Here is a 13,436-nt window from a genome sequence, read left to right on the forward strand (position 1 = left end):
TCCTATGTACTTGATTTGTCAGTTTTTGTTGGGTTTTTTTTTTTTTTGTACTGCACTTATAAATGTGAGTCGGTATTGGAAATGAGATTGATATGATGAAGCGGGTCTGTCCCACAAAAGCTCATCACTGAATAAATTATTCTGTTAGGCTTTAAAGTGTTACATTTCTGCTGTTTTGTTTAGTTGGGAATTTAGTTTAATATCATAACTCACTAACCACTTTGTCTACCTGTTCCACCTTGAATTGAACTGTGACTCTCAAGGTGCCTTTCCTAAATCTAAAGAAGAGCTCCTTGTGGCTTAAAAACATCTTTCTCTTGCCAGTAGAAGTTGGCCCAGTAAAAGATTCTCATCCACCTTGTCTCCACAGGACCCTGAACAAGGCAGCCTGGATTGAGATGCTGAGTTCTGTTTTAGCCTTTTCCGATGGGTGTCATCCTACTGAAATATAAGGTTTCCACATGTTAATGGTAGTCACTGTTATTTTTGTGGTGTCAACAGGCCACGGCCTGGGATAGGGCCTCATCTTCTTGGGTATTACTCAGATATAGGTAACAGCCAGTCCCTGCACTGAAGGTCTGAGAATCTAAGGGTAAGTCTACACTGTGCACCTTTCAACAGCTGCACCGCTGCAGCCGCGCTGTTGTAAAGTAAGCAGTGTAACCACTCTGATGCTGGCACAGAGCTCTCCCTGCAACAAAATAAAATCACCCCCAACAAGGGGCAGCACTTTGGTCAACAGTAAAGTGGCTCCCAATGGCAAAGTGCTGTCCACACTGGCACTTGACAACTCTTCTCATTCGGGGGTGTTTTCTGACAGATACTTTAATGATAGTGCAGTGTAGACAAAGCCTCAGGTACAAAGGATAGAGGAGGGCAATATACCATGAAATAAATTCATATATGATGAATTTTCACCATTTTGTTAGCTATGTGTTGTTTTCGTGTGAGGTTTTTAGACTGTACAGCTAGAAAGACTGGGGAATGGCAGGAAGAATAAAGTTACTAAAAGGAAAGAGCAGGAGAAGGAAGGTCTAGAAAAAGATAATCAGAGCTTTCATCTGCCTACCTATGAGCAGTAGCCATGGTTTTGTAAGCATCACAGCAGCATTCAAGTCTTTAGGATGCTAAGTTAGGGACAAAGAAGCTTTTGATGCAAAGATTCTCTGCTAAATTTAGAGGAGGAAAGGAAGTGAGGGCTAACGTAAGGGCTGTGATGTCTTGTGTCTGTCTTTGAAACAGTCAGGTCTGAGAAGACGCATGTATGCCCTCCAGCATTGTTTTCCAGAGGGTTGGCAAGCCTAGCCCCAAAACATTGACCTTTGCAGATAATCAGTGAGGAGTGCTTCAGTTACCAGTGACCTTCCCTGATTCTACAGGCAGTGCTCAAGGGTCACAGCTATTACACAGAACTTCCCAACAGTAGCTGAGGCACTGGTCTCTTGCACTCCCAGCTATTCAGAAATTGGTTAGCAGACTGGCTAATAGTCATGTCATTGCGCAGAACATTTGAGCAGCACCAGAGACAAGCAATGGGGATGATTCCGAGTGGAGGAGGACTCCTAAGGCTGGAGCAGAGTGCCGAAGATGCACAAGTATGAGAGATTCTCACTCGTTCTCCAACAATCAGGAGGTTCTAAAATGTGGGGTAGAGAAACCACCTTTCTGCGTCTGCAGTAGCTGAAGGGATAGACGGGGAGCTTGAGAGAGATACTTGCTAAAAATTAATGCAGAAGATGGAGTCCCCAAGCACAGCACAGTACAGGGACAGCCTTTTTTTTTTTTTAAGGAATTCCAGCCATTCTCCAGTTCCAGAAGTTCCAAAGTTGGCTGTGTTTCTTAGCTGGTGCTGCCATCCAAAGAACTTGTTGATGGCAGCACCGTCCTGCTCATCGTCTCTCTGTTGGTGGGTGGTTTCCATCTATGGCAGGTGTGTCCAACCTGCAGCCCGCGGGCCGCATGCGGCCCTGGACAGCTAGTAATGCGGCCCCACAAGATCGTAAACTTTTAACATTATTATGTGATTTATATACATTAACTATATTATATATTTTATATGCGGCCCAAGACAATTCCTCTTCACTCAATGAGGCCCAGGCAAGCCAAAAGTTTGGACACCCATGATCTATGGCTAGCAGACTTCTGGTGAGTGCTTCGGGCCCATCTAATTTCAGTGTGCTGTGACAACTGAATAACTTGGTAAATACAGAGATCTGTTTTTATCTGTAAGCCAGACAAATCTGGGATCTCATACAGAACACTTATGGGACTATTTTTCCACAGTAATTTGACTGGAGTTGATAGAATGATGGCACAATATGAGCAAATACTACGTATTCAATATTAGTAAAATAAATATTTTTCTCCTTATTTTCCAGGGCAGGAAAACCTCCCCCTGGCTTACATCTGGATGTAGTCAAAGGAGACAAACTAATTGAGGTAAGAACATGTGTGGTAAGCCTTAGCTGCATGCAGAAGGAGATGTAATTTAACCAATCCGTTGATAGGGAATTGAATTCCATTGCTCCACGTCCCAGTCTTCCTCCTCTATTTACATGTCACAGTGGCCCTTCCTTCTCTGTGCGTTCCTTCCCCTGAGGCATGCTTCTGGGATAATAGTGATGTAGGCCCACTATAGCCTGCCAGGCTTAATGTTTGTAACTAATTGTGATGAAGTACAGCATTGGGTTCCAGTCAGGGAGCTGTGCTGTGCATCTGTCAGCTACATGATGATCGGTTTAGGAATCTAGAACTGGAAGGGACCTCCCAGGTTAGCAAATCTAGTCTCTTGCTTGGAGGTAGTTGTTCACATAGTCATGTTGATAAATGTTGCAGCCTGGCAGATTAGTGGGGGGGCCTGGTGCCAGTAGCAGGGGTTCAGTGTACCACTGCACTCACTGGTGGCAGCAGGAAGCACAGCTGCCTGGCCCCGGCCCATTCCACTCCCCATATGCCCAGCTTCCTCCATCTGGTTTCCATTGCTGCCAGTGAGTAAGGGGGTTGGCCCACTCTCTTCCCCCCACGCTCCCTTCTCTGAGCAATGCTGCTGGGAGTTGAGAGCAAGGTGAGTTTGGGATCCTGTCACTCCACGTCAGCTCGCCCACGCTTTTGTGCCAGAATTTTCCGTGAGCTTTGCAAGCTCTTCTCCTTCCTGCCACCAGATTTATGGACAGCAGCCTTATTCCTTCTAAGCCTGCATTTTCCTAGGCTTAAAAGAGCAGGGGTTCTTTGTCTCCTTTCATGGAACTCCTTCCCTGTCATCATCCTAGGAGCCATTTTCTGTATCTTGTCAGTTTGAATTTATATTTCTAGAATATGGGAAAATCCCAAACAGAACATGATTTTCGTCTACAGTTTAATAAATCCAGGGTATTTCCAAAACCGTTAATTTGTTCACGTCCTTATGTCACCAAAGTTTGGTGTTAGGTCAGAGTTTCTGCCTGTCCCCAAAAGCACACATGGTATTGAAGGTTTTAGTGTAGTTGCTTTTGTATGCTGGCAAGCAGTTTTCCTTGTCAGAAGTGCTTCAGGTGCCTGGTTTAAATAATCTTCTTCTTACAAATTAATGCCTTAGAAGCCCAAATGTCAAATGCAAAATGAGTCTTATGAGGTTGATTCTGAGTTGTTTATTGCAGGTGGGTCTTACTATGGTTTGTTATAATATTTTTATAATAAAGGTAATGCTGCTCACTTGCCTAGAGTTCAGCAGTGGGTACAAAACCATCCGGGGAGCCAAAGGTTACAAGGTTGGTGAGCCAAAATAATGCTGCTAAGTAAGAAATTAGAACATCATGACTGAGGCCCAGTGAAGAGAGGCTGGGAGTCATTGTTCATTGGTTTGCCACATGCGATATTGCAGGAACTTGGGTCAGCCAGGGAGAATGGCCCCAGTCTCGCAGGAGATGCTGTTTGATCTGCTGGCCCATATTTTCATTATGGTACCAACTCGTCCTTTAGCTATATGTTCTGGAACTTGATTTATATTCTTCCCAAGCCATGGAGCAATTATAATTCACCTTTTCTCTCCCCCCCCCGCCCCCATGTGCAATGTAACCAATCTAATTTTGATGTGGGGTGGAGAGAAAACCTAAAGTCTTCAGGGGCTTGGGGATTTTGGTATTGACCACTTAGCTGATCTCCTTTCACCTTGTTCTGTCTATAGTATTGTCTGTCCGTTTAGAACGTAAGAGGTGGGGATTATGTCTTGTTTTGTATAGTGCAGAAGAGTCTCATAGAGAAATAGCAGATATTTAACACATTGGTAAGTGATTCCCTCATTGGGATTCTGAAGTGCCACTCTAGTGCTCTGGCATCCCTGCCTCTCATTCTTTCTTGTGTTGTAATTGCTTATCCTGCCATCCACCATAAATCACAGCCAGCAAATTCAGTGTGTAAAATATTCATCTTTCAGTCATCCTGCAGGGCCTATATTCCAACGCTTACTGATAAATAAAACATCTGGTTATACCGTGAGTAAAGCTTCAAGTGCTGTAACATTAAGAACCTGAAAATGCAATTGACTTCACCTATTCATTAGTCAACTTCATAGGGCTGTAAAAAGAGCAAAGACAGTGATAGGCAAAGTAGATTTTAAAACTTTTGTTTTTAATTTAGTGTTGGTAAATTGTAGAAATATATTTATTTCCAGCACATGACGTTTTAAGTTGACTGTCCTTTGCGATTCAGCTATTTTAAGCAAGCTGACATTCTCTGGGGCCGTTTCTACACATGCTAATACACAAAACAAAAGATGCTGATGAGGTGTGGGTGCAAATTCCCTCTGCCTTATTAGCATAACATCACATGATTTGGAGTCTGGAAGACTGTTCTTCTCGCCTCCAAAACGCCGTGTAGAAGTGCGGCCCCGGTGGGGCTTCCAGAAGGAAGTCCTCCTTCCAGAGGCCCCTTCTTCCCAAAAATTTTCGGGAAGGGGCCTCCGGAAGGCCTCCCTCCCCCCGCCCCAAGGGGCCGCACTTGTACACAGCATTTTGGAGTCTGGAAGAACGGTCTTCCGGACTCCAAATCACGTGACATTATGTTAATGAGGCACAGGGAATTTTCATCCACTCCTCATTAGCAATCTTTCACTCCGTGTATTAAGTGGCCTGTGTAGAAACAGCCTGGGTGTGTCTTTAGTTAGCAGTGGCTAGATAAGAACACTCTCTCTAATCTGTACAGACTAACTAAGCACTTGATACTAACCGAGCTGTCTGTATTCCAGCTCTCTCATAGAGATCTGAGATACAACTTGTGATTGCTGGGTCTGTGAAGTGCAACATTAAAGCACGCCATGAGGTATTTAAGCTCAGTGTGTAAAGGATCACACTGGGTTATAACTCAGAGGCACAGTTGAGTGTCAAGTTTGTCTACAATTAAAATGCTGCAGTGTTGCTACTGTAGCACTTCAGTAGAGATTCTGCCTATGCCAACAGTTTTATGAGATTTAATGCACAGGTCAGTGTGGTCTCTGCCAATAATCTACCCTCATCAGCACTGGTCAGGATAAAGTCAAAATGACTGTAAATCAGCAAGGAGGAAGTTTAGATTTTAAGCATTAATTGGAATCTAATTAATCTAATTTTGAATGTTTTAGCTTTTTACTTGTTAATTACTTTCTTAGCATAGGGTTGATTTTTCATTCGTTATTAATCACTAAAACATGAAAGTTTGCTACTAAAAGTAGCCTTTACACTGAATTTGGTGCTTTTTGCTGATCAGGAGAGTAAACTATCATTTAAGCAATTATGTAACTTAGATTTATTCAGCTTTTTCATTTTCACATTTTATATTAGAAAATGATGAATGATGCATTTTTATTTACTAGGTAATTAACCTTCAGTTTGCATCAGGCTGTATATGGATAAAATTTAAATACAGTTTGTACAAAACCAGCATTTTTAAAGATTTTAATATATTAAAACCATGTTTAAATGTGTCAGATATGTAAACTTTTTTCTTAACCAGAGCATTTATTGAAACTGATTTGTTGAATGAAGGAAGTGGCATCTGTAATTACTGCATGGAACTGATTGTTTCTGGACACCCTGTACTTCACAGGTTGTACCTCTCAAATCCGGTATTCTCTCATCTGTGAACATCCGTCGTCCGGCATGACCACCACAGATGCTGCCAAATGAGAGAGTAGCTGGCAAGTGCAGGAGCCACAGCAGAGCTGGGAGCCAGAGCCCCTGGCTGTGGGGCAGGAGACTGCCATGGGGCCAGACGGGAAGCCTGCAGCAGCCGGAGCTGGAGCCTTTGCGTGCCCCCTGGCAGTGGGAACTGGGAGGCTGCGGTGGGGCTGGGAGTTGGAGTGCCGTCCTGCCCCATGGTGGTGTGGGGCCAGGAGCTGGAGCCCCTACCTGTCCCATGGCAGTGCGGCCCAGAGCACCCGCTTGCCTTGCAGCAGTGCAAGTCTGGGAAGCTTCTGCAAGCCCAAGAGTTGGAGCCCCTGCCTGTCCCACAGCAGAAGGTGCTGCTGTGGCTGGAGCTCCTGCTTCCCCTGCTGCATTGGGGCAGGCTGCTACGATGGCACCAGAAACCGGAGCAGCAGGGGCCAGAAGGTGGAGCCTCTGCCCGCCCTGGAGCAGTGAGAGCCATGAGGCAGGAACTGGAGCCCCCACTTGCTTCGGGGGAGGGGGGATGTGGGCCGACTGGAGCCCTGTAGCAGTCCCTGGGAGTCTGGTGAGGGGCCAGAGCCCCAGGGGAAGGAGGTTGGAGGCTGGTGCTCCAGCAGTCCCTGAGCACAGCCCTGCCGCTTCCCTTATCCGGCAAATTCTCTTGTTTGGGACCAGTCAGGACCCACGCATGCTGGATAAGGGAGGTGCCACCTGTATTACTTTAGATTTAGTTGATCTCATCGTTTTGAACCTGGTGTCCCCTGCCAATCCATGGATAAACTAAGCTTTCCTGCTTTTTCCACTCCCAGTTGGCTTTCTTAATCTTGAATGATTTAATAGAGCTTGAACCTCTCTCGACCTGGAACTCTCAGAACCTGACCAGTGCCAGATGAGAGAATTTGCTGGACTGTGGGAGGTCAATATTGTCTAGCACATTACCAACACTTCCACTGCTTACTGGGCTCTTAAATGATATTTAGGGATAAATTACAGCTGAAGAACAGAAGGGAATACTGAGAGGGAGCCAGGGCTGGTGGCTGTAAACAATCTTTATGGGACCATGGGAAACTTGGCCACATCCATAAGTGGTTGTTCAGCTAATTAAAATCATGCTGGATTATGGATGTTGCTGAACAACAGTTCTGGATTAGAGAGATCCAACCTGTAGGTGAACTGAACTAGTTGAATAAACTGAAATGAAGAAGGTAGTTCTTTGCACCTTCAAAAGGGGATACTGCTGTCAAACACTTCAGCAAACTCTGGTTTCAGTACATAGTCAGTGACTTCCACCAGCTTAGTTTCACTGTGTTGTATTTGATTTCGGAACAAAAATAGTGCTTAGTATTTTATCTAATTGTAAAATACTCTTATTTTATCATTTGCATTAAATTGAACCTTTTTTTTTTTTCATAATTTGACCGAGTTTGTATCCATCTTGATGCTGCGTTGCAGACCACTACCCATTCCATAAGACTGTATGAGTAGGAGTTCTAGCTTGATGTTCAGAGCACAGCGAAAATTGTCTGCCTTAGATGTCTGGGGCGTTCTCACATGTATCCACACAGAACAAAGTTGTGGTGTGCAGCAGTCCTGAACTGAACATTTCCTCCAGTTTGAGAGTTAAAACAAAACGCAGTCAAGTAGCACTTTAAAGACTAGTAAAATAGTTTAGTAGGTGAGCTTTTGTGGGACAGACCCACTTCTTCAGACCATAGCCAGACCAGAACACACTCAATATTTAAGGCACAGAGAACCAAAAACAGTAAGCAAGGGTGACAAATCAGAAAAAGATAATCAAGGTGAGCAAATCAGAGAGTGGAGGGGTGGCGGGGGAGGGGGAGGTCAAGAATTAGATTAAGCCAAGTATTTGAGAGTTAAGTGTTTTGATTTAGAAGGGCACTGGAACTTTGTGGATCACTTAGTTTAAATCTTAGATGATTACAGTCTGGAGATATTAAGTGACTTTCCCAATAAGCATCTGCCACTTATACACCTACCTGATGCACATTCGTCCTGAATATCAGCTGATTTTGCTGCAGTTACAATTATTAAGATTTAATTATGGCATCAGAGAGAATAATGTGGTTGTGGTTAGTTTTCCCTTACTATCTGAAGGCAGAAGAAGCTTCCTTTTGAGTGTATATCACTTGTCCATGGAAATATGCCCTAGATCCCTTTTCAGCATAAGGGCATAGTGTCTTGCTTTGTTGTGATTTACATAGAAGGGATGGTGCATGTGCCAAAATTGGTTCCATTTAAACAAAATATTGTTTATACAGTAAGTATGGAGAGCTGGACTAAGAAGGAAGAGCTCAGATGAATAACGGAAGAAATGAGGGAGGTGGATTTGTTAGTGAGTGAAAATACACTGGAGAAACTATCTACGTCAAACAAAACACTGGAAAACGCCATCATAGATCATAAATACTAGAACAGGAACACCTTGAAAGGCCATCAAGTCCAGTTCCCTGAACTGACAGCAGGACCAAACACCGTCTAGGCCATCCCTGGCAGATGTTTGTCCAACTTGCTCTTGAACAATTTTCTACAGCCTTCCTAGATAATTTATTCTAGTGTTTAACCACAATGACAGGAAGTTTTTCCTGAAGTCCTACCTTAACTTCCCATGCTGCAATTTAAGCCCCTTGCTGCTTGTGCTATCATCAGAGGTTAAGAAGAAAAACTTTTCTCACTCCTTTTTGTAACATCTGCTTAGGTACTTGAAAGCATTATCATGTGCCCTCTGTCTTCTATTTTCCAAACTAAACAAACCCAGTTTTCAGTCTTCCTTCATAGGTCATGTCTTCTAGACTTTTTTAATAATTTTTGTTTCTCTTTTCTGGACTTGCTTCAATTTGTCCATGTTTCCTGCAGTGTGGTGCCCACAGTTGGTCACGATACTCGAGTTAAGGCTTAATCAGCGCACTGTAGAGCATAAGGACTACTTTTAATGTCTTGCTTACAACACTGTTAAAGGATCCCAAAATGATGTTTGAGGTGTTTTTGGCCGACACTGTTACATTGTTGACTTCCAGTTAGCTTGTGGGCCACTGTGACCCTTAGATCCCCTTCTGCATTACTCCCTACACTGTAACTTCCCGTTTTGTATGTGTGAAACTGATTGATTGTTCTTTCCTAAGTGGTATACTTTGCATTTGTCCTTTAGAATTTCAGCCTATTTATCCAGGCTGTCCAGACCCTTTTGAATTCTAATCCTAGCCTCCAACGCATTTGCAACTCTTCCCCGATTGGTACTTTCTGCAGATTTAAGTATATTTTTCTGTGCTGTTTTCTAAATCGTGGTGAAGATACTGAATAGAACCAGTCTCAAGACTGATTTCTTTGGAACCCCAGTTGTTCCCTTCCAGGATGGAGATTGGTTATCCAGCCAGTCATGCCCCCACCTTTATATTAGCCCTCATCTATGTTGTATTTCCCCAGTTTATTGATAAGAGGAATATGCGAGACTATCAAATGCTTTACTGAAGTCTAGGTATAACATGTCTACTGCTTCCGTCTTATCCACAAGGCTTGCTCTCCTATGAAAGAGAGCCATCAGTTAGGTTTGTTGTTTGTTTTTTATAAATCCATGCAGAATGTTCCTTATATTATTACCTTTCAAGTGTTTGCAATTGGATTCCTTTGTTATTTTCTCCATTATCTTTCCTGATACAGAAGTTAAGCTGACTGGTTTGTGGTTTCCTGGGTTGTCCCCATCTCCATTTTTTTTATAGATGAGCACTAGATTTGCCCTTTCCAGTTTTCTGGAATCTCTGCCATCTTCCATGACTTTCATAGATGATGATGTATGGCTCAAACTTCCTCAGTCAGGTCCTTGTCTGTTCTAGGATGCATTTCATCAGGCCCTGGTAACTTGAAGACCTCTAACTTTTCTAAGTAATATTGTTATAGTCCTGCATAGGAACATCAGAATCACTCTTCTGCATTGACCCCAATGTCCATCTAACACAGTATGCTGTCTCTGACAGTGTGTATTACACATTCATTGCAGAAAGGTGTGAGAAACCCCACAGTAGGCACGTGTGGGGGAATCGGCCCCCTCCCTCCCACAAAAGGCCTCAGCTTAATCTCTACTAGTTAGATTGGTTTAAGCCATGAAGAGAGTGTTTCTCTTCCAAAACTATTTTGCACTGACCTCCGGGACATGGACAGGGTAGGATCCAGTAAGTCTCTTCCATCTCAACTTGCCCTGGTTCTCTAAGGCAAAGCTTTCTTTAAAGGTCCTTTGATCAGTTCAAGACAACATTTGAAATGTTATCCAACAAGTTTTAATGTGATGAGACCATGTGTCGCTTCCTGTGTTGTCTATAATCTTGCCTTTCTCTTCTAAGTTACTAAAGATTTGTGTGGTTGTGATGGGTGTTGATTTTTGCTTCATAGTCTAGTGTTCATGTTTTTAGAAAGATCATATCACTCTAAGGTAATGCTGCTATTTATTTGATATTCTACCTCAGAAACTGATCATTGATGAGAAGAAATACTATCTGTTTGGGAGAAACCCTGATCTGTGCGATTTTACCATTGATCACCAGTCCTGCTCTCGGGTCCATGCTGCCTTGGTGTATCACAAGCATCTTAAGAGGGTTTTCCTCATAGATCTTAACAGCAGTAAGTAACTTGGCATTTAACAGGGGGTGGATATAGGGTGATTTGATAATTCAAGTGTTTGGATTGTAAAGCTGTTTGAAAGAACATTTTGATGCACGAGGATTGAATTTGTGCTTCATGTTGATGGAGAACTTGTAAAGCTTCCAGCGCGCTACATCCCAGTGCGAAAACCTTCTTGCACATCCTCAGAACTATATTCCAGTCACAGTTTGCCCTAAGGGGAGTGATGCCTGTCTGGGATATGAACCAATACCCTCGTTCTGTGATTGATGCAAGTTGGGTATAGAGGGACTCCTTGCATGACTCAGCCTCCCCACCCTCTGTCAGTATTTGATAAGGATGTTTCCAGGCTCTGGAATGGTAGCATGGCAGTGAGCTTCCAGAGGACCTTGGCCTGCCCTTCAAAACTAAATTAGGTTTTGTTTTTAAATACTTCAAGTTATAAAATACATCACACAGGGCATTTTCTCAGGATCTGGAACCCAGAGGAGCTCCAGCCTCTTCTGAGAAGACAGATACAAGCAAGTATTGGCTAGAACTGTGTCAGGATGGGGGCTCATGATCTCTGTTCCGGAGCTGTTGGGGAGGTGCTGCCCCCTTGGCAGTGTGGGATGTTCGGGTGACAGTGTTACAGCAGTGAGATATACCTGCAGGGGTTCTGACCGTATGGCGGTGTTCCAGTTCCCCAGTGACAGTCTGTGTTTCATTCTGCTGTTCTCCTTAGCACATGGCACGTTCTTGGGTCATATCCGTTTGGAACCTCACAAACCCCAGCAGATTCCCATTGACTCCACAGTTTCGTTTGGCGCCTCCACACGGGCATACACTTTGCGAGAGAAGCCACAGACACTGCCTTCCACAGTTAAAGGCGATGAGAAAATGGGTGGTGATGATGAGGAGCTCAAGGGTTTGCTGGGCCTGCCAGAGGAGGAGACGGAGCTTGATGTGAGTATCCAGAGAACCACGCACTTACTGGCTAGCACTCCCCACTGGGGAACTCTCCTTTCCCTGGTGCTGCACGTGGCTTTGGGGGTGTCCACTGCTGGCAGGCACTCTCACAAGCCATCTCATACCAAGAGCATAAGCATCCTTCATTGCTGCTTTCCAGCCCTCTTGTTTTAATAGCCCAGACGTTTTCTAACAGGTCCCTAACTGTTCTTCCATCCCAGCCAGCCTCTCAGGCAGTTCCCCAGCCCTGTTGCTTGTTCACAAGCACTGGCTACTGTTAGTCACCTGATTGAGGGCAGGGACATGGACCAATGCAGCTTGCCCTTCTGCCCCCATTCTTGAGGGCTAAGGCTGGGGTCAAGCTCTGTGGGGCAAACTCACACAGCCCTCACCTGGCAGGCTTCCTGCATTACGCCTACACTGCCCATTTCCTCCTTGCTGTGTCTTTAGAACCTGACTGAGTTTAACACAGCCCACAACAAGAGAATCTCCACACTCACCATAGAGGAGGGGAACTTAGATATCCAGAGACCAAAGAGAAAACGGAAGAACTCCAGAGTGACATTCAGCGATGATGACGAAATCATCAATCCGGGTGAGCATTTGTACCCTGCCCTTCCTTCTGTCAAATACCCCTCTGACAGCTAGTGGTCATATCCCACATTTGGACTCCCCTGTGGCTAGCCAGCTAGTCAATTGCAAAACACAGGCACCTAAGCTGGAGACACCAAGGAACTGGCCGTTCAGAGAAGCATCTTATGTTTCTCCCCATCAATGCTTGTGTCCCTGAGGCACCTTCCAATTGAACAGTGCTGCTGTTGTCTCCTGTCAGGTGTACGTGAGGTCCTCTTAAGCCCTACAATTCCTGTTCCACTTGCTGAGCGCTCAGAGAGAACCCTTGAGGCAGTAGGGGCTTCCAGGGGCTCAGAACTCACAGTTGCACTAGATTTTCAGCAGCTCAGCATCATCCCCAAGGGTCAGCAGTGCTTCATCTCATCCCAGTCTGAATAAATTGGGAGCCCCCTGCCACTAGATGGCCCCAGCAAATCTTTGTTTCTTTTGATTTCTCAGTGTGTACCTACAGTTCCTGGCTCCAGCTTTCTGACAGGGTGGTACATATACAGGTGTGCTTGCTGTTTTGTGAGATCCTCTCCTCTAGCCCTCGTACTAAAAGCATAATCCTTCTCATGCTTACAGAGGATGTGGACCCTTCTGTTGGCCGTTTCAGAAACATGGTACAGACAGCTGTGGTCCCAGTTAAGGTACAGACTAATTCCCTAATCTAACCGAAATCTTTCTGTAATTTGTAATCTGTAGTGTGAATTATTTTCTTAAATATTGTGCATTGAGGTGAGGGATTGGAGGGGGCAGGGATAATTTCGGTGTGGATTTTTGCATTCAGCTGCCTTAAAGGGAAACTGGAAGGTCTGTTCATCTTTATAATTTAGGAGTGTTTAAAAAAATTGAAGATGAATAGAAATGACCCCAAATGCTCTTCTGAAACTTCATTGGCTTTAGTTTGTATGTAAATGATGGGGTGAGAGATGTGATATTGTCACAGATTAGAAGCTGGCTAAGGGGCAGAAAAATACAAGTAGGAATCAAAGATCTGTTTTCGACATGAACAAAGGTTAGCAGTGAGTCCCAGCGAAGGTTCTATATTAGGACTGCTGGGCTCTGATACATTCACTTTTTCTCTGGGGGATGCAGAGAACAATGAAGTAGGCCAGGCTGCAGATGGCA

At 44.3% G+C, this 13,436-nt stretch overlaps 1 protein-coding gene and 1 non-coding gene across 2 annotated transcripts in view; both read left to right on the forward strand.

Annotated features, from left to right (window-relative positions):
• The window catches only part of PPP1R8 (protein phosphatase 1 regulatory subunit 8), a 36,672-nt gene that overhangs the window by 15,170 nt on the left and 8,066 nt on the right, over positions 1-13,436 (forward strand). The window contains exons 3-7 of the mRNA XM_074976171.1: positions 2,379-2,439; positions 10,592-10,745; positions 11,470-11,690; positions 12,144-12,288; positions 12,891-12,955. Coding sequence (XP_074832272.1) covers positions 2,379-2,439; positions 10,592-10,745; positions 11,470-11,690; positions 12,144-12,288; positions 12,891-12,955 — 646 coding nt within the window. The remainder of the gene's footprint in view (positions 1-2,378; positions 2,440-10,591; positions 10,746-11,469; positions 11,691-12,143; positions 12,289-12,890; positions 12,956-13,436) is intronic.
• Positions 5,186-5,351, forward strand: LOC142001443 (small Cajal body-specific RNA 1). Its single transcript, XR_012642488.1, has one exon.

Source organism: Carettochelys insculpta, chromosome 24 (genome assembly GCF_033958435.1).
Source record: "Carettochelys insculpta isolate YL-2023 chromosome 24, ASM3395843v1, whole genome shotgun sequence".
NCBI lineage: Eukaryota > Metazoa > Chordata > Testudines > Carettochelyidae > Carettochelys > Carettochelys insculpta.